This window comes from Aspergillus udagawae, assembly GCF_001078395.1.
Source record: "Aspergillus udagawae IFM 46973 DNA, scaffold_1, whole genome shotgun sequence".
NCBI lineage: Eukaryota > Fungi > Ascomycota > Eurotiomycetes > Eurotiales > Aspergillaceae > Aspergillus > Aspergillus udagawae.
Window position 1 is genome coordinate 5,227,665 of NW_025091264.1, and position 24,467 is coordinate 5,252,131.

A 24,467-nucleotide genomic window follows, 5' to 3' on the forward strand; every position below is an offset into this window, starting at 1 on the left:
TCTAACAGACAGGATTTCTTTTCTAAAAGCCAACTGTCACCTGATATCCCCGATCTGTCTTCTGAACGTCAAAGTTCGCCGTTCCAACGCAATCTCCATACTCGTATGGCTTGTTCAACTGACCCGATCCGGCCCCGGGAGTGCTCGTCCTAGGCGTTCCAAACGTGACATTGGTATACGGGAGCGAGCTACAGCTATGGCTCGCCATGCCATTCCACGGATAATACTCAACGAAACCCTCCTGGTCGCTCTTGATTCCTCCAGCTCCACTCGGCAACGTGTACGAGCCGACATGTGTCGACTTGCCGCTCGCGGTGTCGACCAGGGTTGCCTTCCAGGTGGTGCCACCTGTATTCTTGACCACGAGGTCATAGAGTGGAGCGTATGGTGCTGGAAGTTCCACACTGCAGCTGACACCTGCACCGCCGTCTGCGCCATCGCTGCAGTTCTGGTCGGTGCTCGTGGTTCCAGCCACGAAGGAGGAGAAAACAGCGTGGACGATGCTTGAACCGGAGGCATCGGGACGGGGCTGCAGACCGGTATACCCGACATCAGAGAGACCGTTGAAGGCGAATTGCTGGGCGAAATAGAAGCCTGTCTTATGAGGCGCATCGGTCATCGAGATGGGAAAGGTGATGTCCTTCAGACCAGAGGAGGGAGTGTTGGAAACGCTCCAGCTCAGGCCAACGAGGGCCTGCGTGAAGGGGATAAGAGCAAGAACGACGGCTGTCTTCATTGTCAGAGACTGCGTATATTGAAGTGAAGAAGAGATTACTGAGGAAGAATCAAAGCCAACCGAATATGTGCTTTGTACTCTTCCCTAGACAGCTGGGTCGAGCAATTTATACCTGTGGCTCTGGTCTCGGTTCCCGCGATTCCCTTTATGACTTGTTACTGCGAATAGAATATAGTTCACGATGTGCCGCTCGCCAAATCGGTAGCCGATGTCGATCATGGAGGTTGGCTTCTAAGCGATGTCCGGGATGTTCCAACTTTACGCAACATTATCTCTGCTGAAACAATGACGTTACATTCAAAAGAGTTTACAATATGGGCTGTTCGTGTGCGGCTGCCTTTATTTCCGATGATGGGGAGATTTAGGATCGCCCGTCTCGTAACAATTGTACACTGACTCCGACGGCTGTTTTACTTCTGTTTCATAAGTACCGGAGCAAATCGAGCAACATCAATTGACAAATTATTTACGTACTCGAAGAAGTCGATATTGGGATTGGACAGGCTGCAATCACTGGAAAGATCACCAGATGGCTACATACTGTATCCTAGGAGAACCCTGAAGCATCAACTAAGATGTTCTTCCTCGATCAATAAATGTCATTTCTCAACTGCATGCGGCTGGCGCTCTCAATTTATCAATAGTTACGATGCGCGTTGAGAAGATCTACAGATCTCACCACCACCTATGGTCTTGGACGTCGCTGCAATCTTGCCACTAACAAGGATGCAGATGGTTGATTCATAACACAAGACAGTGCATGATCCGGCCGATGCATGGCCACTCGGTTAATCAATACCTTTGTGAAAAAGCTATAATTGGATTGTCTGCGCGCTTATTCTCGGTGCATGTCTGTCATGAGAAGAGAGGTCCACGCTCAAGCGGCTACTGCGGCCTCATGATTGGCCCCAGGTTTCCTACGAAGCACTGGGAAGGCCAGACTTAGATATTTCAACAGTCAATGCTGCACAATCGAATTGTCTTAGGACATTGGCGCTGATAGATGTATGCCAAACAGGCCGAGGAAGCGGCTAGAGCCCTGTTTAAACGCGCCGACCCCCCGCAGAAACAGAGAGGATGAACCTGAGCAATTGTGCAGACACTTTGCTGAAAGATAGTTATATCTAACCGAACGTGAACTTGCGCAGACTCTTACTGACATCGAAGTTCGGGTCTGTTGCCGTGGCCGTGAGTTTTACTCAAGATGGGTCCGACCAGCCGTGACGAGATTGAGATCGCTATCATATGCGCCCTTCCGCGGGAAGTCAACGCCGTCGAAGCCTTGCTGGACGAAACCTACAACAGACTTCGCAATGAACACATGAAGGATTATAGAGATGTGAACGTCTATACAATTGGACGAATGGGGAAGCACAACATTGTCGTGTGTCCTATGCCACGTATGGGTAAGGTGAGCGCAGCTGGCGCGGCTACGAACTTGCGATTCAGCTTCCCGAACCTTCGACTGGCATTGCTCGTCGGCATATGCGGTGGCGTCCCATTTCCGTCAAGCGGTGCGTCGGAGATATTCCTCGGAGATGTCCTCATCAGCGATAGTATGATTGAGTATGATTTCGGCAGGCAGTATGCGGGTGGCTTCCAGCGGACGTCTGGCGTGAAGGAGAGACTTGGACGACCGAATCAAGAAATAAGAACGCTCTTGTCGGCGCTGAGGAGTAGTGAGGTATATGGTTCATTTCAGGGGCAGCTAAGCAAGCATTTGGATGATATACAAGCGCTGAATGAGAGGTGGATGTGCCCGGGCGTTTCGCGGGATGTTGTCTTCGAGGAATCATACCGGCATTCGCATCGGACGATCGACCTACGTCAACACTGCGACTGTGCTAACGGTATCTCAGTTAATTGCGCTCGTCACGGTCGCGAAAATACGCATGCCCGTCGTCGTCGATCCAGCGAGAACTCTAATCATATCAATGTACACATTGGTACATTTGGGTGTGCGGACAGGGTGATGAAGTCAGGAGAACACCGGGATTTGTTGGAAAAGAATGAAGGAATTATCGGAATTGAGATGGAAGGCGCCGGAGTATGGGATAATCTTCCATGTGTCATCATCAAGGGGGTCTGCGACTATGCAGACAGCCACAAAAACAAGGCATGGCAGAACTACGCCGCAGCCACGGCGGCTGCTGCTGCTAAAGCTCTTTTGTGGTGTTGGGAACACAGTGCTAAAGCAGGTGAGCAGTTCTTAAGAGCCTGTCTTGACCATACTAAGCGTTAACTCCAGAGTCGCGTGCGGTGCAGAAAGTGGACATGCCGATTCCGATCCCAAAGACGGTCTTTTCTGGGCGGAAGATCGATTTAGAACAAATTGAGCGAAAACTTGGACGGCCCGAGCGAGGCAGAAAAGGCGCCGTACTCTGGGGACTCAGTGGCTATGGCAAGACACAGTTGGCACTCCACTATATAACGATGCACAACCCTTCCTATGGTGCCATTTTGTGGATCGACAGCTCGTCTGCGGACTCGGTCCACGATTCCTTTGTTCAGGTCTTATCGAAGCTTGGTATAAACGTCAATGAAGAGCAGTCGGCTGTTGAAATAGTCTTGGAGTGGTTGGAGCAAGACCTGAATCGTTCTTGGATCATCGTATTCGATGGGGCTGATGGCCGTGAGGATCCGAATGAACCTGATTATATAGATCTCAGGAAGTACATTCCATCCTGTGACCATGGCCATGTGTTGCTAACAACCATATCATCTGATCTTCACCTTCGGCTGGACTTTGCAGGGATCCAAGTGAATGGTGTTGACGAGCAAGCAGGCTCTGAAATCCTTCTGAGGTGGTCCGGCAGCAGTATCTCGAACTCTTCAGGTATTCATCCAAAGCATATAAGCCTGGATCCACTGTTCACTGACATCGCTCACAGCCCCAGCGACTGCGAAGGCAATTTCGCGGCGGCTTGGAGGAGTGCCTCTTGCCTTGGAACAAGCGGGCTCATTCTTATCGTACGGCATCACTTCTCTAACCGAATACAATCGACAATTCGAGAGACAATTTGTTGAAACGACATTCGAAACACCCTTTGCCAAGTATTTTGAGTCTTACGAGAAGGGGCGCACTCTCTGGACAGCGTTTGAAATGTTGTATGACGCTCTGAGCAGGCAGAGGGGCGACTCAGTGAAACTTTTACATCTTCTCGCTCTCCAGGATCGTGGCCAGATACCTTTCTCGGCCATTTCGAACGCTGTTGCCCAGTGTGACGAGAACCCTGGATCATCCGATCTGACCTGGTTGCTCCATCTGCATTCACAGATGGACGACTTTGCGTCTGCGCTTAGGGAGCTAGAGGTGTCCGGGCTTGTCAAGTTCAACCGGAAGCGTTCGGATACTGTGATTGACAGTTTCTTCATCCATGACATGGTGCGCTTCTTCGTACGGCTTAAATTGTCCAAGGAGGACATATTCGACAATGCGGCATTCGCCCATGGTACAGCTATTGCGGCTGGGAGATTCAGTAACGCAATCACTGATAACCCTAGGCGAACTGCGTTATTGCTGTGAAGGACTGAGAAAATGGTATTATATCGCTCATCCGGATTACGATGCTGGTTGTGCTTGAACGAGTAGGCTATATCACTTCTGAAGATATCATTACGTCTCCAAACGTATAGCACCGATCTGTAGTATAATGTCAATACATTATATACGAAGTCATTCCATCCATTTACTGTTCCGCATTAGCCTTTTGCACATTTGAAAGCCTCCGTAGCACCTCCGTTTGGACATCCTGGACAATTTTCTCAGCGTCTTTCACATCATGAATCAACCCAATCGCAGCACCAGCATACGTCGCCAGTCTCCCCTCCGGTCCCCACCCAGCATCTCCTGCCTTGAGAGCCTCATCATGAAGTTTCTTCAGCTCATCGAATGGCCGGCCCTCCTGATGCTCGATGAACGACCGGTTGATAATCCCCCGAGGACTATACTGCTCCGGCCAGCCCACTGTTCCCCGAAGATGGTTATACAGCATCGTCCGTGTCGTCGAGACGGCGCCATCGCTGGCCCGCACAATCTCCCGCTGATAGCCCGGACTAATCCTTGCCTCTGTAGCAGCAAGGAATCGCGTCCCCATCACGACGCCTGTAGCTCCAAGGCAGAGCGCCGCTGCTGCGCCACGCCCATCAGCTATGCCCCCAGCCGCGAACACAGGGATGTGCGGTGGAAGACAGTCCATCACCTCCGGGAGTAATGCCATGATTCCGAGACCGTCCTTTACCCGACCGTGTCCGCCTGCCTCTGCTCCTTGCACGACAATCACGTCTGGTGCCTCGGTGCTCTTTGCAAGCTCCCGTGCCTCAGCTAGCGTGCCGATCTGGATCCATACGCGGGTTGATGGAGACGCGTCGCGGATCCGCCGGGACCAGGTATCCAGGTCTTTTTGTCCGTTGCGCGGAGCAAAGAGCCAGGCAGCGCAGGGCTTGTATTTGCATATAGTGGAGACGGCGACTTCGACGTCATCGCTCCACAGTTGGAAGCCGACGCCGACCGGGATGTTGGGTTGACTCTGCAGCACAGAAGGTTGGACTTGGGAAGCGGACAAATTTTTTATCAAGATTGATGCTTCTTCGAGATCAGCGCCAATATCTTGAGTCTTCACCCCCGGCCCGATGAATCCTAGTCCGCCAGCACGGGAGACTGCAACCGCCAGTGTGGGGCCGGCCAAAACCCGCATCGGGGCGCTGACGATCAATGGCGTCTTCATCCATGGGTATGAACGGGAGATGGTCGTGATGAGGTGAGACATTTTGCTTGTCGACTCAAGCAATAGGAGACGAGTTCCCGATCGGATATAAGTACTGCTGTTAGCGTTAGTTTTACATGAGTCACAATGGGTAAAGATGAGAAAGCAAACGGTCCCAAAGCCGAGGATAAGTCAGGCAACCCGGCGGAGGAGAGCGGGATCAGCGGGTATGATTAGTCAATTACTCAGCAATCACAAGTCAAACTGTAGAACCCTAAGTAATAGTTGGTGTAAAAGATGACGTTGCCTCAGCACAATATGACTCTGGACAGAGTTGGAACAAACCGTTCTAGGAGGGGTATGTTTTCGTCCATGTCGGATGCAGCGTGGGTGGATGGGTTGTTCCATCTCGCCGACTGAGCGTCCAGACGATGCAGATATCAAGAAAGAGAAAATCACTGGCTAAACGCAGAAAAACAGAGCATAGAATCTGTGTGTTCGATTAAAGGAGAATGTCCATTGATTAGTCGTCCAATGCAAATCACTTGATATATACCTTCTCAAACGTCCGCCACCTCTCCTCCATCAAACTCTTCCAATTCTCATCCTTATGCAGGTTCAAAAACCTCAACGCATTCCCTGCGAGAATCTCAGCCCGCTGCCTCCAGGACAAGAATCCCTCTAACCGTCCATCCTTCGCAATCATCCTCCCAGCTTCCGGCACCTCCCCAAGCGGAAATGGATAATCACTCCCCATGATCATCTTGTGCGCCCCAACCTTCTTAACCAGATATTCCAGCAACTCAACATCATGCGTCAGACTATCAATCCAAATATTCTCACGCACAGTCGCATGCTCGGTGGGAGTGACTCCGCCCGCATCCCCCGCCACCAGATCCGGCCGACAGTCATACCCGTGCTGGATCCGCCCCAGTAACGCAGGGAACGACCCTCCCGCATGCGCAAAACACAGTCTCAGTTTCGGGAATTTCAACAGCGTTCCAGAGCAGATCAGCAGGTGTAGCGCTAGCGCCGTCTCGCACGGCATCCCGATGAGCCAGCTGCTCCAGTACTTTGCCCAGCGACGCGGGTTCTCCTTCGGCCAGGTGTAGCCGAGCGGGTGCACGAAGACGGGCATGTTCAGCTCCTCGCATGCAGCCCAGAACGGATGCAAGATTGGATCGTCGAGTGTGACCCCGTCGATTGTGGTTCCGATCTCGACGCCGTGCAGGCCAAGCTCGTGCTTTGCGCGGTGGAGCTCTGCGACGGCGGCCGGGACATCTTGTAGTGGGACGGTTGCAAGACCAAGGAATCGGGTTGGATGTTGTCGGCAGACGGAGGCGATGTGATTGTTTAGGTGTCTAGCTAGCACGGTCACGGGTTCGGAGGGCTGGTCGTAGAAAAAGAGGATGGGGATTGTGCTGAGGACCTGCACGTCTGTCCCGGCAGCGTCCATCTCGGCGAGTCGTGTTGCCGTGTCGTAGCAGTTTTTCTCGACGGTGCGGAAGAAGCGGTCGCCTATGTACATGTCTACTTCGTCTGGGTTGGTGGGGTTTGGACGGAGGGTGAGCCATGGTGATTCTGAGGCTGATGCGATGGATGAATCTGAGTCTGAGGATGATGGGGGAGGAGTATTGCAGGGATATAAGGAGAGGTCGGGGAACGAAGGGGGCATAATATGGGTGTGCATGTCGATGCGGAGGAGGCGGTGATTCGTACAACAGCTTCCCATTTTGATTATGTTGATAGACAATTTGATTAGTTACGATGAATATCTTATTGATGGCGATACCGATGAAATTGGAGAAGATAAACAGATTATCTACCCCAGGTTATCTGCGATCCGTATTATATGCGGGGCGTATACGGATCCATCCGGATAGCATCCGATGCATTGATAAATACCTAGTAGACATCATCGGACATGCACGACAACCAGCAATCCAGATCAACATGATGACCCTCAATCCCTTGTCCTGGGCCAGCTGGCTGGCCGAAAATGAAGACAAATTACGGCCCCCGGTCAACAACTTCTTTCTCTATCAGGGGAATGACTTTATCCTGATGGCAGTGGGAGGACCCAACGAACGGAATGACTATCATGGTACGATTCTTCTCGGTATGGAAGAACTGTAACTGACATCTCCAGTGAATGAAACCGAAGTATGTTCCAACAGCATAAGCTGAGCTAGACTAATTGGCAGGAATGGTTCTACCAAGTCAAAGGCGACATGCTTCTCCGGATTGTACAGAACGACACATTTCGCGACATTCCTGTCAAAGAGGGCGAGATGTTCCTTCTTCCAGGTACGTATTCCAAATTCCCACTCGATTATGCTGACACAGGTAGGAAACACGCCCCACAACCCCGTCAGATACAAAGATACCATCGGCCTAGTTATGGAACGACAACGACCGGCGGAATCTCGCGATCGCCTGCGATGGTACTGTACCAAAGGAAACCATTCCTCGCCCACAATCATCCGCGAGGAGGTCTTTCACTGCTCGGATCTCGGGTCACAACTGAAACCAATCATTGAGAGGTGGCAGCAGGATGAGGGGAGTCGACGATGCGGGGAATGCGGTTGCATCGCAGATCCAAAGTGAATCTCTTACACATAGTTTCTTCGAGGCCAATGAATGCGATGTTGTACACGGATCTATCTCCGTATCCGCTTCCGGGTCCACCGAAAATGCGGGGTACGGATCTATCCATCGATGCACCAATAGATATCATCACTGTAGAGGGCGGATATTATATCGCTGAGTCTGTATCTAGATCTACAATAATCTAGTACAACTCACTGATAAGTATGCATGAGTATAGGCAATGATCCAACCATGGGATTATGCTTCAATTGAAGCCGCCGAGTCCCTCCTCCAACAATCGACCTTTGAACCCTTCCAACTACAGAACCTCATCAATGGCGCCCAAACAGCCTCGACTAGCAGCGAGTGGATAGACTCCTTTAACCCGAAAACGGGGCAAATATTCGCTCGCGTCCCAAACAGCTCAGCACAGGACATTGAAAACGCAGTCCAGGCCGCGGAGACCGCCTTCGGCTCATGGTCGCAGACTCCCCCGTCGAAGCGGGCCGCACACCTGAATCGCATCGCGACACTGATCAAAGAACGCCGCGAACTCTTCGCTGTATGGGAGAGTATCGACCAGGGGAAGACGCTGGGGCGAGCGAGGGTGGAGATTGATCGCGCGATTTCTAACTTCAGGTATATCCATACGGAAAGACTGGAGAATGAACCTAATGACACTAGGTACTTTGCGACGTACATCCTACAACAAAGCACGGCTGCGCGCTGGACGGACGATAATGTGCTGACGTACGAGCACCGCTCCCCGATTGGCGTCTTTGCGCTCATCTCGCCGTGGAATATGCCGCTGTATCTGTTGACCTGGAAGATCGCGCCGTGTCTGGCGTTCGGGTGTACTGCTGTCGCGAAACCGAGCGAAGTCACTAGCGTTTCCGCATATTGTAAGTTTATCTGTCGGGATTTTGTTATAATGCTAAGTGGGCAGTACTTGGGAAGGTAATCCAAGATGCTGGACTCCCGCCCGGTGTTCTGAATCTCGTCTATGGGGCCGGTAATCCCACTGGCTCGGCTTTGGTCAAGCATCCCCGTGTCAAGGGTGTTTCGTTCACCGGTGGTACAGCGACTGGTATCCAAATCCGTCGGGATACCGTCCAGGATATAGGGAAGCATATCTCGCTTGAACTAGGCGGCAAGAATCCTACGTTAGTATTTGATGACGTCGACCTCGATGCTGCTGTTGCCACGGCCGCAAGGGCTGCATTCGAGAATCAGGGAGAGGTATGGAGTACGCCCCCACCAGATACCATTGACAAAACTAACGAGATAGATCTGCCTGTGTGGCTCAAGGATCTATGTCCAAAAATCCATCTACGACGCTTTCCTGTCCCGCTTCGTCGCTTATGTCCAGGAGCACTACGTCCTCGACAGGACCGTCGGCGCCGTCGTCTCCCTCGCCCATTACCGCAAGATCCGCTCGTACCTTTCCCTAGCTACCCAATACCCGGATAGCTTCAAGCTCGGCTCTGTGCCCCCCGAGATACCTGACGGAGGCTACTGGATCGAACCAGCCATTCTTACTGTTCCGGACGACAGCCCAATCATGAAGGATGAGATATTCGGCCCAGTTGTGACGGTCAGCTCGTTCGAGAGCGAGGAAGAGGTGATTGCGCGGGCAAATGACAGCCAGTATGGACTAGCGAGTATCCTCCTGACGCGGGACGGCGCTCGAATGCGACGGGTCGGCGAGCGGCTGGACGCAGGTATGGTGTGGGTGAATTGCTGGCTGGTACGCGAACTGGGCACGCCCTTCGGGGGGATGAAGGCGTCGGGTACAGGACGGGAGGGGGGCGATTACAGCAGGGACGTATTTACTAATGTGCGGACATTGCATATTCCTTCCGTCTAAGTCTGTCTAGATCTGGATTCGTGGTCTCATATCTCAACAACTGCCGTACATTTAATCTCCACCAGTAACCTCGGATTCGGCAGCTCCTTGACCCCAATCGTTGTTCTAGCTGGCGCGTTGGCCCGATCCGGCCACACCTTGTTCCACTCCTCGTTCATCCCGCTGTAATTCTGCGGCAGGTCGATCAGGAAAACCGTCGCATCGACGATGTTCTGCAGCCCGCCGCGACCGTCAGTCGCGCCTTGGATGATACTCTCGATGTTACGAAGTACTGCGGCTGTTTGGGCGCGAATGTCGAGTGTCCAAGTGCCGTCTGCGTGCTCGGTCACGCCGTCCCAGGTGCCGTCGCCGCGGCGGGAGGAGGTGCCTGAGACGTAGAGCGTGCGGTGCGCGGTTGTGGGCGCGAAGCGGGCGTGGGGGTAGTTTGCTAGGCCTTGGGCCTTTTCGGCGGGTAGAAAATAGGGCGTTCCGTTGGACATTTGGGGTGAATTTTCAGATATGATGTTTGTGGAGAGATGATCGGGGAAAGAGACCGAGGTTACAGTTGGCTTATGTAGACTACGGAACCGGATCCGCCCCGGTCCCCCCGGGGCGGGAGGGTTAACTGGAAGCTTCCGCCCATTCCTGTTCCCACCCTGTCACCTCCAATAGGTAACTTACTTTCACTCTCTAACCTAGTAGAGTTTTGACACCCAATACCTTGCGCTAGGACAAGGTTGATATTCGAAGCATTTTAATAGTATATAGAAATTAGGAGGTTCAGCCATAAAAAAGAAAGCCCTGTTTACTATAGAATTAATGGGAAAAAATATACTCTTCATCTCCTCGCGGGTACCTTGGCGAGCCCCTTTTTTGCAGATGATATTCGTGGGGTAATTTCAGGAAAGGGTATGCTGGTTATCTGATACTTTACCGCTACTTCGCAGACAATTTTGGCAGTCTATCAGCTTTTGAATTAGGAAGGCTATAAGGGCCAATGGGAGTGAGATAACCAAGCGATATAAAACTTAGCTTTTTAGCGGTATTGTACGGCCGGCACATTTTTCTCCGTAAGTACGGAGTACCAAATGTAGATGGATGGTGGAAGTACCCGACGACGACACCAGCCCAGCCTCATTTATTGCGACACGTTCAAGAAAAATTCTAGCTGTGACGTATCTGTGTTAAGGAATTCCCGGCTGTACTGGGCCTGCTCAGTTGTCCTCAACAACTTGACGACACGTGATACCTACCTGGTCTTGAGCTCGTGCAACGCTATCAAGACTGCTCTGCAATCAAACTTACCTGGCTCCATGAAAATCTCGTAACTAATGATGTAGCTGTATTACTAATAATTTTTCGCACTATATTTCGTCAATTTTCCAGGTCTCCTTGGATCTCACGGATGTAGTCCTTGTGATTGAATGGGTTTAATCCTGCGCAGTAGTACTATAATAAGTAGGGCAAGTGCCATGTATTCACAGAAGATCAATAAGAATCTTAGAAGTGATTATTTAACCATGCCAAGAGTTACTTAAATAAGATCTTGAACTGAAGTAAACTGCTATTAATAGGTACCTAGATCAAGAACGAGATGAACGGAGCCACTGCTAGTAGCATGATAGAGTACATCATAGATGCCAAAAGATGTATGCTAGATATAGGCCAGGCAAAATAGCATCACACTAGATTGCTTAATACGTTCTTATTTGCACTTTCATATCACCATATAACTTGGCTAACAGTCATGCTTTCTCAAGTTCATGAACAATAGTCTCGCAAATGTAGGACTCACTGTAGTCCTTGTCCAACAGGGTCCAAGGTATCACATAGCTATATCCATGCCTTTTCTCAGCCATAAGCGAAAAAATAACTCGCATCCCCATGCTACTTCGTAGCTTTGATAGAATATTTCCTTTAGTCCGTGGGAGCTTGTGTCTTGCATATTCTAGAATAATAGCAGCAACTGCTGCAGCAATTGGCGTTGCAAATGATGTTCCAGACTTACGCTGTGTCTCGCCTTGACCCAAATGACGAGGCCACGACGATTCCACAGCCTCACCAACTATAGCAAAATTTTCAGAATTTTCCAGCGGTGTTGGAGTGAACCTTGATGGATTCCCTTGTCCATCTGTGGAGTTAATGCAGATAACTTCGGGCAAATTTGCAGGATAAGCTATTCCAAGATTACCCCCATTATTCGATGCTGCAGCAAACATGATGATACTTTTATGATATGCTTCATGTATAGCATTATAAATCTCGTCGCCTTGGTCATCATCTCGCTTAGGAAATCCAAAGGACATTGTGATGATATCAACATCCTTCTCGATTGCCCACCTGATGGCCTAGCATAATATTAGCATAGAGTCAAAGAGCCAGGAATAGTTATGTGTACATTAGCTATATTCTCCGGTTTGTCAAGGTGCTTATTTGCGACCACACGAGCCACGTAAATATCAGCTGTTGGAGCCACCCTGAGTAGTAGTCCAGCTGTATGGGTACCATGGCCAAAAAGATCTCCAGATTCATTCCCATCGTCTATCCAACTTTCTAGCCCCTTAATCCGCGTTTTATTGAGCCGTATGAAGGCATTTTTGAGGTCAATACCGGTATCAAGGATAGCGATTTTCACTTTCGGTGTTTCCAGGCAGTCATCAATCACCTGTGGCACACGTTCGTCAAGCCATTGAAACCATCTATCGGTCGATTTCGAGCTATTATTGTCAGTCTAAGTCATACAGGACCTTTTTTGCCGCTTACACTGTCAATAAGTCCCTCACAATTTCGTCATCAAAAAGTGTGAATGTGTTGGCGTTATCTCCCAAAATACCACAGAGAGCCTCGTTGATGAAGGATTTAGGCTGTTTTTGGTTGAATAATTTCCAAGGTATCAGATAATGGTACCCATTAACCTCCTCTGACACAAGTTGGAATGCTGCCTGCATTCCTTCACTAGTCTTTAGGCTTCGAACAACACTGTCCTTTGCCGCCATTGGTAAGTTTTGCCTTGCATAATCCAATATTGTGGCAGCGATCCCGGCTGCTATAGCAGTTGCAATCGAAGTTCCGTATTGACGATGTGTATTACGGAGGAGATAGCGTGAAGAGATGCATTGCACAGCTTCACCAAGTGTACCAAAATTATATCTGTGTTTCCTTGGTGGAGGGCTAAACCTGGATCGGTTCCCATCCCCATCTGTAGAGAATATACATATAACCTCTTTCAATATGGCTGGATATGCTATCCCATAGTTTGCTCCTTCATTTGCAGCCGGAGCAAATATGAGAATATCTCGCTGATATGCATGTTGAATAGCATGATAGACTTGATCTCTATCATTATCATCATCAGCAGAACTTCGTGTACCAACGGTCAGTAGGATAATATCAACATTCATCTGCACTGCGCATCGAATACCCTAAGAGCACCATTAGCTAATAGTGGGATCTCAGATTTTTAGGCGGATAGTACCTGAGCTATATGCTTCCAATCTGATGTTCCCCGACCATCCATGGCTTGGATTACATATATATTCGCGGCCGGGGCGACTTTCAGAAGCAGCCCGGCTATATTTGTACCATGACCATTCAAATCAATTCCCCCATTATCATTGTTATACAAGCTCTTCATGCCTTTAATGCGATCCTTTCTGGAGTGTATAAATTCATTTTGGAGGTCGACTCCTGTGTCAAGCATGGCGATCCTCACCCTATCCTCATCTTTCTGCTTATTCGAAATGTTGCGAACGATGGGATATACATGTGTTGCGAGTGATTCAAACCAGGCGTCAGCTGCACTGGAAACATAGTCTATTTCGGACCAAGCCTATTATTGTAAAGCAATTCAGTTAGCCCTTCGTGAGGATGGACGGAGAATTGGTGGCGCCACTCACAGCCATTTGGTCGGACTACATTAAGGAGACAAATGGTATACGATTCAAACCAAGAATACCCCACGTCAACACTCATACAAAGGCGTAAAACAGACAAGCTGAGCAAAAGACCTTAGAACGAGGATGGAGTGTCTGTCACTATATGCGTGCATAAGATACTTGGCTGACCCTGTAGTGATGGTTCAAAATCCCTCGTTCGTAACGACAATGAGCTACGTGGTCGAAATTATTGGCGGAATGACAAATATATTTGACTTTGGATGCGGTCGGTATGACCAGCTTAACCATAAGGAAAACGAGCGTCCTTGGCCTTGGTTCTAGACCTTCTACCTTCTGTGCAGTGGTGGCATGAGGGTATTCGCATATGGTTCAATGAGATCCGTGATAGGCCCCCGCGAAAACCGGGCAACCTGATTGGTACACCAAATTCGGGGAAACTTTTAACACATCCGATGGTCCCGACTTGCGCCAATAAGCCAGCAACCGAGTTGGCCACCCCTCGTATATAAAAAGAGCTATTCACGGCCATATATCTTAAATACTTGATGTACTGTTCAATTTAATACATGTAAAGTCTTGGATATATACAAGGAGAGAACATGCGTAGTTTAGGTACTCTGCCACACACAATGATCAATTCTCGCCCAAAAATAGCTCGGAAGCTAGTCTCCAGTGCGTAACGTTCCCTTGGGCATCAGTTGGAGTGTATTTTGTGACTTTATCCAACAGCCATCCCGGGGTAGGTTGTCATGCCACGATACTGTGATCATAAGTGGATCTGTTATTCAATGACGCAAGACTCTCGGCCTGCCGTCTAAAGGAGAAACCTTACTCTTGCATCTAATAAACGCCGCTTTTCCTAAGCAGAAACTTACAAACACTATAATCTTAAGTATATACGAGATTTATCGACAAATCGACTAGTTATGTAGTTAATAATGCTATAATAGGGTGTTTAATTAATCTAGGCAATGTTAACTGCTATTTGTCTGTATTGGCGTGCGGATATTGCCGCTTGATTGGAACTAAGTAGTCAAATACTAATAAGGTAGTGGTAGTCAATGCAATGCGCGGAAGGCGACTCGCTCATCGCTCAATTGCGTTGCAAAGCGAAGGCAACCTTATATCAATGACCACTACATATGTGATAACTGTCAAGTGCAGAAAAACGCGATTTGGGTCCTAGATGTATTAGCCTTTTCAAATTATACTGTGGGCAGCTTCTAACTTTGTGTGGTATAGTGTAGGGAATAGACTCAATACAAAAAGTGACGTGACTGATTATCAAGTTCTAGAGATAGAGTGCCATTCCCCAAATGACTTTCTCATTGTCGGAACATGTATGTGGCGAAAGATTAGAACGTCAGCTGCACAGTCTCCATAAATAGCATAAAGTGACTAGACTCTACAGTTTGCTTTTTGACTTCCTTTCAACCACTAGCTAGAAACACCCGACCACATAGTTCATCCCCTCACACCAAGGGATATGGCGAACTCCTTTGTGCCACTAGAGCCGACCACCTTTCTTCCAGCAGCCAAGGTGCCGAACCTCCTTGGACGCTTCTGTGTTTACCCACGGGAGCCAACGCGAAATTCCTTTCCGCTGAACCCTCAACCTTTCTACTGTCAGAATAACTTGCCTTATTGTGTCGAAGCCTCAGATCCCAGTATCATCCTTGAGAACATATCAGATCTCTCTATTCGAGCATCAATGGCAAAATTTCTCAAATTGAACTTCGATACGACCGCAAAAGCAAAAACTAAGTGGAAAGGTAGCAAAGTGCGAGTGTTCACTCTCCCTTCTGAAGACACCGTAATGGCAAACATGCTTGCAGATAAAAATTTACGAGACCTCGTGAATGGAAATTTGAAAGATGGCAATGGTCTTTACTTAGTTGTTGGCTTCATGGCATTTGTCAATGCAACGTTTGAGAGCCATAACAGACATGAAGTGAGTGCTAATCTGGAACTCAACCTGGGCAAGGCTATAGAGGCAGCTCTTAAGGCACATGGGGTCCCTTTGCAAGTACCAGATATTAATGCCTACATTGGTGAACACAATCGTGCACTCCATCAATGGCAAGCCACTTTTATCGATGAAACCATCGTTGCCGTCAAATATCGATACGTCACAAGGAAGAAATATCTCCTATGGAAGTGCCAGAAAGGCGAAGTCACGCTTCGTGATGTCAAGAGTGTTAAGGGAGCACGGATGTTTGGTGAGCCAGATGGTCAGTTTCAGACCATTTCATGACATCGGAAGGTTCTAACACATAAGAAGATGCGGAGGCGCAATTACTAGATCTGAAATGCTCGCTTAAATGGAACAAAAACCCTGACACATTGGAGGATGGGGATGAAATCTTAATAGCGCCTGTGGAGAAGATACCTTTTGATGGTGCGTCTTTCGAGCTGGACGGCAAAATTGACTATATGCATCAGTAAAACAAAAATAGCATGGGGATGCGAGTTATCTATAGCAGTTAAAATTGTACAGAGTAATTGAGCACCCTATTCAAGCATTATTTACTAGATAACTAATGGATCCGTGGAAAGATCTCGTATACTGCCTCTATTGGCATAGATTCTTTTCTAGAGTTTCTGGTTAGGAAAACGGTCCTTGTAATTATGTTAGTAACATAGGTTTAATTACCTTAGACTCATCATATAGAAAGATAGCCATCTCATTCAGGTATAAATGAGGGTTTTCAAGAAGATGGTCACAGAGAGCTTTGATCATAGTGGGTGTGAGACCCATGGGCGTCCTTCCTACTTGAGAGATGCCTTCGCACTGCTACAGAGGTTCATGCTAGTAACATGCCGAGTAATAGTGCTTGAGTTGCAGCCAACTTGCAGTTGAATGGGGTAATCTCCGTACTCAAGATCATATCTTCTATAAATTCTAGTTTCGATGGAGCTAGATTAGAACTCATTTGTGCTGTGGAGGATGGTTGACGCGATCCTCCAGAAGGATCTCAGATAGGTTCGCGGGAAATGACCACATGGCTGCTCAAACCATCCCATCGCCGTAAGGTTTCACTCCCAGCAGCAGTCCAAGGCGTTGTTGTCTCATGTCTGATTGATGTGCATGACTGCATATGCATGGTACCTGGTTCTGGCTGGCATTGATGATATAGCGAGGCAAATATGTTGGCAGTATTGCAGGAGGAACAGTGATGTCAAGTTAACAGCAAGTTGTCAGGTGAGTTCTTCTGTAATAATGCGACAATCAAAACGGCGGAAATATACCCTTGCATGCAATTTTACAGTTAAGTTACGATGCAAAACAGCAACCTGTAAAGCTGAGAGAGTAGTCAACAAGACTCCAGATAAATATTGTCATCATATCGATTTGTCTTTCTATGTATGTAATGGGCCAGTAGCTCTGAGATAAAACATATCCTGAGTTGCCCTTGCGTCCAGGTCTTGCGAATGTCACAAATCCGTATCCGCTGGTTTGCATCAATCCATGATTGAGCTGGCAGGCGCAAGGGAATCGAAACTGCATAGTGCCTGCCTGAGGGTGAAAGGTGAAAGTTAACTGCAGTCAAGCACCTCTTCTGGACTAATGAATTGCCGTCAATGCGGACTGTCTCGCGGGGGACGGAGCACGCACACCCCTACGACTACACCAGTTGGCACCCGTTTATGACAAGCTAGCCTCCAGTACCGTGAATGGCGAACGATCCTCGAGAGAATCATCCCGCCCGCTGATGAGCATCCATCGGGCCAACATGTGGTTTGGGGCTGGGCCTCTCAAACTCCAAGCGCATTTCCAGCGACAGGAAGCGGTCAGCGCTTGATCTGTATTAATCTGGGCACACATAGTTCCGCCTGATCAACCACGCCCTGCACCCGATGGGTGTGGGAGCCCGTGCAAATGATGTATGCGGTTGGAGGCCACGCCTCGGAAGAAACGACCTCTGTTAGATAATGAGCGTACTACGAGCGTCCGTAAGACCTCGTCTATACGCCTGGACAAGGCGATTCTGTTGGCAAGCGCTGATAATGATATGTATGACGGCGGGCCAGAGCGCTTCGCTCCCTTACTCGAATGCGACTAATGTGCAAACAAGATTGTGGCACTTGATAGAAAGCTCATACGGTTGATTGATTGTTGAATGCCAGACGGATAACATCGGTCTCTCTCCTGGCCGAGCGTGACCCGGCGCGACGTGGTCATGCAAACGATGATCCAGCCCAGAGAAGCAGGATGGAAGTGGACAAGTAGCTTGTGGTATGTCAATTTGGTATTCCTGGTGCAGCACATGCGACCTTTGATCTGGAATGGTCATCATGCTACAAGACGGTGCCTGTGCAAGACACCCTGAAAAGTGATGCTGGCGGATTTTGGCACCAGGGAGTGACGACCAACTTGTCATGGTGACTAGTGACGCCAACAGTGCTGGACCATGGCTTATGCACCCACGACTATGGACAGACAGACTTCAAGGGAGAAGGTGCTGCAGTCCGAGCGGACTTACATTGGCCGCGGTGGTCTCATTACTTGAAAACTCTTCTCCTTTGCCTTCGTCTGTTTGAACCGCTCGGTTGTACTGCGTTTCCAATTCAAAAATGTCTGTCGACTCGACTGGCCCTTGTCCGTGCTTTCATTTGAAGACTCTTGTAACGGCTCTGAATCATCACGACACCGGCCATAATACAAATCCGATTCACGGACTGAATAGTCGACGCCCGACTTGCTCGGCAACTGTAACAGCTCGTCGAAGGCGTCGCTTGAATGTTGCGACGAGCTGGAATCTGTCTGCGCCGACTGGGGTGGCTCGATGGCTGAACCGATCGAATCAGGGTCAATGTTCTCGTACTCATAAGGAGCGACTCTGCCATTGAGAGATCGCGGGGGTCTGTAAAACGCCGAAGCGTTCGGTGAATATGGCGCTGTGGCTCCTAGCAAAGTGGGAGAGTTCGGCATATCTGGACAATCTTCAAAGCCTCTGTAGATTCTGCGCGAAGAACCTGGACGGTAGCGATCGGAGATGCTGTCGAAAGAATTGACCTCTAGATGTTTCCCGTCTAGTTTCCGGCTTTTGCCGCTTGGGCTTGGGAGCTCGGCTAGGTTCAAATGCTGGATACAAGTAAGCTCGCTGAAATAGAAAAGGCACATTCGAAACTAACCGGAACTGGACTTGAACGCGCCCATCCATCGCAGGCAAACCTACGATCGGGTCCTTTAATGGCGAACCGTCCTATATGCCAAAGCGAGATGAACAAAAAGCCGAACACGACTACAGCACCATGAAGAACCAAGATGAAATAGCCTATCCATTGCCTTGTTATCTCGCGAGACGGGCACACAAAGGCAACACTCAGGATGAGCGTCAACAAGCGGACAGCAGTACACCAGGCACTTTTCGAAAGGATAACTTTCGTCCGTCGCTGAAGGGCGAGATGGGCGAGAATGGCCACTTCGCATCCGCCGAGCAGGAGTAGCTGTACCCAGCCCCAGAGCTGCAGACCACCGATGGCTAGACCCTGAATGAGTGGAAGACAGTAAAGAAGATAATGAGCCATATACTCCACGGACGTCTGAAACCGAGGGGAAGCCTTGGAAGTGTCGGGATCGGATCTCCTCGGCTTCCGTATCGTCTGATAGCGAGCGATGAAGAGGTTCGAGCCGACAAGGACCCCAATCATCAAGACCATCAGACAAATGCGGTAACTGGGCAGAGATCCGACGAAGACAAATGGATATGCCAGATACGCCAAGAGAGGGAGGCTGAAGAACAGAAGCGTGGCGCCCACGATGCTACGGCTTGCTTCTGGTATTTGCGCAAGGGCAGAGTCGAACGTTACGCCATGCCGCGACCCACACTCGATCAGCCATACCACCAGCACTATGATCACGATCGCAGATACGATAATGCACAGATTTATCAGAGCGTCGAACATGATATCCAACATGGAGGGAAATCCGAGATTCTGTGCCATGTACTCCAGTCCACAGGTACCGTTGGTCGCATAAATTCCGTCTTCTATCCCGGGATACGTGAAGCCGTGGTCGATGGGTCCGCTCCAAAATAACAGCGATGTCCACGCCAGTTGGCTGACGATAGGCTGGTAGAAACCCGGATATTCCGTCGTGAGGGAACCAGCCAGGAAGATGAACTGAAGGTACCGCACGTAGTCGGCCACATCGACTACAATCTTTCTTATTGAATCCTGAGGTGCGGTTGTGGTTCCGTGCTCGGGCACTGAGCGTCTTCTCTGCTGAGTGTGTCTGCACCACGAAGCTATGCCCACCAGGAGGATGATGGCGGCTGGAAGATAGGTAAAGGCTGCCGAGGCAGTAGTCCCAATGTCGGGAGTGATGCGGGCAGCCGCACAGCCAATATTAGTGCCATCAGGCAGACTAAATTCAAATTCCCCGGCAAGAGTATGAAGTGGATGGCCATATGCAAGGGAGTAAGTCAATTCCCATTGGGAGGCTTGTAGTGACTCCGGCCTGATGACAGTTCAGCAGAGGTTAGAGAGATTCAAGACCCTAAACTTACAGCCTCCAAAGAGCTGGAGGGGAATAACACTGCTTTTGAATCCGATCTAGATGGCCAACAGGGTAGCCGAGCACTCGGAAGCGCAAGTCATTCTCCTCTGTCAATTGAACGTCGGTACAGGTAACTTGTGATCCATTGTAGAAACCCAGCAGGGTTAACGACAATGTCCTTGCCTTTTCGGACGTATGAATGCTACCGTGTAGACTGTCAATGTGGAGATTGACGTCCAACGAACGATTCAAGACTGATGTCTCACACGGGACACGCCGTACAAAAGCACCTTCACACGGTAAGATCAAAACAAAAAGGAAGATCAGAAGCCCATGGAGAGGATATGACCAAGGCAGCATTCTGCTACATAGTCTTCTGTCTACTGAGAGACTGATCATACAAGATCCATGTTCATGAGATGGACTCTGGTTTCCCGTCGACATTCAAGCAGAGCGTTTTTCCCCTGAAGGCCGAAGTTTTTGCGGGTGGATACACCGGGATCGCCGCCATCTAAAATTATCCACCACTGGGGTTGGACGTTTCAACATCCTTGTGGCTGCTCTTGCAAAAGCCTATCCTTCTCTGGATCTTTTTATTGGCTCAGTTTCTTGATCTGCAACAATTTAGGTATCAAAGAAAGACAAGTTGCATAAACTGCATTTTATGCCACAGTAGGTGGTATCACATGATCTCGGTGTGAAGGGGCTAGAGACCTGACCTTCTGAGTCAGGTGATGAACCGGCTGCCTAAGGCTCCCAGGCTACAAAGCTCTAGCCCTATACATGCAATGACGCTGGTAGATATTAATTACAAACGGCCCTTCTACGATAGTCGCAGTAATGACCAGTAAAAGTAGTCAACTTACCACTTCGAGCTCAAGTATGGAGCACTCAACAGATTTCGGACAACTACAAGTCAGGCACCTCATTTGCACGCAACAGCATAACTGGAGAGGCTCGGTTTGCCATACCCCAATATAATGTACTCCTGGTATCCATCTTCTCCAACTCGACAATGTTGAGAACCTGAATCTCCGAGATTCCTTGACACATCGTCCCCAACCATGTTCTCCGTTGATTCCGAGATAATATCGTCATGCTTCTATCCGACCACATCAGTGACGATCCTCGCAACCTCTTACGTACAATCTCATGCGGGACGATCCTCCTTGGGCGTGGGATGCGGAGTATGGGGTATCCCAGACTGCATGATCAATCTTGACGACATCAGACGAGTACCTCAGCAGTAGCAGGGTAGCCAGAACGTCGGGCGCCAGAAGCTCGCATTATACAGGATTCGTTCGGGAAATGCAATGCCGGCCACATAGCACTATGCAGAAATCCAAAGCCTGGGATCCATACTTGCCCAATGTGAAGACAAATTTCCTGTCAGAGCTGAGGGAAAAATATGAGTAAAGCCCTCTCGGGTGATACTGGAGATGATCTGCGCCGATGATGAAGGTGGCAAGATATGGATCATAACTCTACCGAGCATATACCAACAGATCATTTAGTGGTTTGCTGATTTGTGAACCATTTCCATGAGCAGCAACCGACAAGCGAAACATCTCAGCAGTGGATGCGAGTCTGCATTTCGCAAAAGCAGTCCGAAGTTCTAGCCATCCCTCGACCATCTGATTCCCTTAAGGCATCGAATTCAAAGTCTTAAAATTTCTAGCATCCTGGCAAAAAGCGCACAGCATTAATAACAGTAATTCCCAAGTGATCCTCCCAAAGGAACTAAACCGAAGGAAGTAGATCGGACCAATGAGGATGCATGAAAAATACGGCTAGATTCGGTTGCGGCGGCACAGGGCGGAAGTGGAGCCATTCTTGTTACTCAATTGTTGAACAATCCTCAGTGATGATTGGATGTTGATTACTGTTAGTCACAAATAAGCTCCACAGCCGCAGGATCTGTACCTTAGCAGAGCTTGAATCGCTGCATGCAGATTAGGAAGTTCACCTAGACGATGACACTTTCCATGCCAGATTCAGAAACAGCAGCAGCCATGACACTCGGTCCATTACTGCCGATTGTGCTCCGGAATCTGGGGGCTCTGCATGTCTTCTGGAATTGTTTATCTCATTGTTTTCTAATGCAATTACCAATCGATTTTCTTAGTCAACTGATATCTCCGCGTTCTCCAGTCAACACCAACACCAATATCCATTGCCACGACCCACCTGGCTGACGTCCAGAAATTTTTTTTCACCTGCCACTCTTATCATCACATCCTCGTCCTCTCTTTCGTTTTGTCGACTCGTCAAATAGCTCGTCCTCCGTCCGTTGCTCGGTAGAGTTCGTTCTCGTCACTGTCCATCCCGGAGCACAAGAAGAAAGAAGACAATGATGTTGGAGGGCGTCCCCCCACCATCGGAACCCATCGAGGCCAAGCAGCAGGATCAAGAGAAGGCGATTGATGACGGTGCCGACTTGAAACCAATCGACAATACCCCTTACATCGATCCTTTCGGCGACGAGCAAAATGCTGAAGTCAAGTACAAGACCCTCAAGTGGTGGTATGTATTGCACGTCCCTGTCTGTCTAGGACAAGGGAATTGATCGCTGACGGAGAACGTGTGCAGGCAATGTGGAATGTGTAAGCTGCTGAACGGAAAACGGTCAAGTCGACGTGAATCTGACGCGTCTCCCTGATTAGTTATGATCGCTGAATCGGTTTCTCTCGGTGTACTCTCCTTGCCGGCAACTCTGAAAGCTCTCGGTTCGGTCCCGTAAGTGTGCGCTTGACGGCATCCGCGCTCGGCACTAATTGTCGCAGCGCGATCATCTTGATAGTCGGCCTCGGTATCCTGGCACTGTACACGGGCTATACCATTGGACAGTTCCGACAACGCTATACTCATATCCACAACCTTGCCGATGCGGGAGAAATCCTCATGGGTCGATTCGGTCGCGAGCTATTCGGTCTGGGCCAGATTCTGTTCTCAATCTTTATTATGGGCAGTCATATTGTCACCTTTACCGTCATGATGAACACAATTACGGACCACGGTACCTGCTCGATCGTCTTTAGTATCGTCGGCATGATCATCTGTATGGTGCTCTCGTTGCCTCGGACGATCAAGAACTTGACATATATCTCCTTTGCATGTGAGTGCCCTTTGGATTGTTCCCTGGAACTGACTACTGACAAACTCCAGCTTTCCTGAGTATTTTCTCCGCGGTGATGATCACCATGATTGGAGTCGCCGTCCAGTACAAGGGAGGAGCTAACATCAGTATTACCACTGAGACCAACATCTATCACGCCTTCAATGGTGTGACTAACATTGTCTTCGCATACTGTGCCCACGTGGCGTTCTTTGGTCTCATTGCTGAAATGGAGGACCCCAAAGAGTTTACAAAGTCCCTGTGCATGCTGCAGTTCTTCGAGATTGCACTCTACGTCACAGCGGCCATCGTCATCTATTACTACGTTGGAAACGACATTGTATCGCCGGCGCTGGGCTCTGCCGGTCCTTTGCTGAAGAAGGTTGCCTACGGTATTGCTATTCCTACTGTATGTCCAAATCCTATCTCATGCCCTCATGTGCGGACGCTCACAATATGATAGATTGTGGGAGCCGGTGTCGTCAATGGCCACGTTGGACTGAAATACATCTATGTCCGCATCTTCCGCAACTCTGGTCGCATGCACAAGCGCGATCTTCTCTCTGTTGGCTCATGGATTGCAATTGGATTGAGTTGCTGGATTATTGCCTGGATCATCGCCGAGGGTATTCCTTCTTTCACCAATATTGTCAGCTTGATTGTATGTCATAAACCTCGACCTCTTGGGATCAAAAGCTAACTGGACTCAGAGCTCTCTCTTCGCCAGTTGGTTCAGTTACGGTCTCCCTGGTGTGTACTGGTTGCACATCAACTGGGGTAGATGGTTTTCCTCTCCTCGGAAGATCTGCTTGACTATCATCAACATGTTGATTGTCTGTATCGGTGCCACCATGGTAAGTTTTCTTTCTTTGGGTTCTAATTTAAGAAGAGGCTAATCAAAGGCAGTGTGGCCTGGGATTGTACGTCTCCGGCAAGGCTATCCATGACGACTCCTCCAACTCTAGCTTTACTTGCGCCAATACTGCGAACTAAGGCATGTGCACGACACGGCATTTGGTTTTGGGTTAATGTTTGAAGCGTATGATGACTACACGAGAATTATACTAGATCATGGCG

At 49.2% G+C, this 24,467-nt stretch overlaps 10 protein-coding genes across 10 annotated transcripts; 5 read left to right on the forward strand and 5 right to left on the reverse strand.

The window, feature by feature from the left end:
- Positions 1-22: 22 nt before the first annotated feature.
- Positions 23-736, reverse strand: Aud_001717 (uncharacterized protein; the record flags this gene model as incomplete). The annotated part of the gene is made up of 1 exon (XM_043287208.1): positions 23-736. One exon carries the CDS (start codon positions 734-736, stop codon positions 23-25), a length of 714 nt encoding a protein of 237 aa, XP_043143143.1.
- Positions 737-1,940: 1,204 nt separating this feature from the next.
- On the forward strand, positions 1,941-4,262 carry Aud_001718 (Pfs and NB-ARC domain protein; the record flags this gene model as incomplete). The annotated part of the gene is made up of 3 exons (XM_043287209.1): positions 1,941-2,934; positions 2,985-3,572; positions 3,628-4,262. The coding sequence occupies 3 exons, from the start codon at positions 1,941-1,943 to the stop codon at positions 4,260-4,262; spliced, it is 2,217 nt and encodes a 738-aa protein (XP_043143144.1).
- A 163-nt stretch (positions 4,263-4,425) lies between these two features.
- On the reverse strand, positions 4,426-5,505 carry Aud_001719 (nitronate monooxygenase; the record flags this gene model as incomplete). The annotated part of the gene is made up of 1 exon (XM_043287210.1): positions 4,426-5,505. One exon carries the CDS (start codon positions 5,503-5,505, stop codon positions 4,426-4,428), a length of 1,080 nt encoding a protein of 359 aa, XP_043143145.1.
- A 478-nt stretch (positions 5,506-5,983) lies between these two features.
- Aud_001720 (amidohydrolase family protein) lies at positions 5,984-7,174 on the reverse strand (the record flags this gene model as incomplete). Its single annotated transcript, XM_043287211.1, has 1 exon — positions 5,984-7,174. One exon carries the CDS (start codon positions 7,172-7,174, stop codon positions 5,984-5,986), a length of 1,191 nt encoding a protein of 396 aa, XP_043143146.1.
- Positions 7,175-7,395: 221 nt separating this feature from the next.
- Aud_001721 (3-hydroxyanthranilate 3,4-dioxygenase) lies at positions 7,396-8,049 on the forward strand (the record flags this gene model as incomplete). Its single annotated transcript, XM_043287212.1, has 4 exons — positions 7,396-7,546; positions 7,592-7,605; positions 7,647-7,749; positions 7,793-8,049. The coding sequence occupies 4 exons, from the start codon at positions 7,396-7,398 to the stop codon at positions 8,047-8,049; spliced, it is 525 nt and encodes a 174-aa protein (XP_043143147.1).
- A 223-nt stretch (positions 8,050-8,272) lies between these two features.
- On the forward strand, positions 8,273-9,898 carry Aud_001722 (aldehyde dehydrogenase; the record flags this gene model as incomplete). Its single annotated transcript, XM_043287213.1, has 4 exons — positions 8,273-8,670; positions 8,716-8,933; positions 8,978-9,270; positions 9,320-9,898. 4 exons carry the CDS (start codon positions 8,273-8,275, stop codon positions 9,896-9,898), a joined length of 1,488 nt encoding a protein of 495 aa, XP_043143148.1.
- Positions 9,899-9,924: 26 nt separating this feature from the next.
- On the reverse strand, positions 9,925-10,377 carry Aud_001723 (RidA family protein; the record flags this gene model as incomplete). The annotated part of the gene is made up of 1 exon (XM_043287214.1): positions 9,925-10,377. The coding sequence occupies one exon, from the start codon at positions 10,375-10,377 to the stop codon at positions 9,925-9,927; it is 453 nt and encodes a 150-aa protein (XP_043143149.1).
- A 4,882-nt stretch (positions 10,378-15,259) lies between these two features.
- Positions 15,260-16,218, forward strand: Aud_001724 (uncharacterized protein; the record flags this gene model as incomplete). The annotated part of the gene is made up of 2 exons (XM_043287215.1): positions 15,260-16,004; positions 16,055-16,218. The coding sequence occupies 2 exons, from the start codon at positions 15,260-15,262 to the stop codon at positions 16,216-16,218; spliced, it is 909 nt and encodes a 302-aa protein (XP_043143150.1).
- A 2,035-nt stretch (positions 16,219-18,253) lies between these two features.
- Aud_001725 (uncharacterized protein) lies at positions 18,254-20,635 on the reverse strand (the record flags this gene model as incomplete). The annotated part of the gene is made up of 3 exons (XM_043287216.1): positions 18,254-18,859; positions 18,910-20,236; positions 20,286-20,635. The coding sequence occupies 3 exons, from the start codon at positions 20,633-20,635 to the stop codon at positions 18,254-18,256; spliced, it is 2,283 nt and encodes a 760-aa protein (XP_043143151.1).
- A 1,993-nt stretch (positions 20,636-22,628) lies between these two features.
- Aud_001726 (putative amino acid transporter) lies at positions 22,629-24,383 on the forward strand (the record flags this gene model as incomplete). The annotated part of the gene is made up of 8 exons (XM_043287217.1): positions 22,629-22,798; positions 22,865-22,878; positions 22,939-23,011; positions 23,059-23,390; positions 23,441-23,799; positions 23,854-24,051; positions 24,101-24,244; positions 24,297-24,383. 8 exons carry the CDS (start codon positions 22,629-22,631, stop codon positions 24,381-24,383), a joined length of 1,377 nt encoding a protein of 458 aa, XP_043143152.1.
- Between the last annotated feature and the right edge of the window lie 84 nt (positions 24,384-24,467).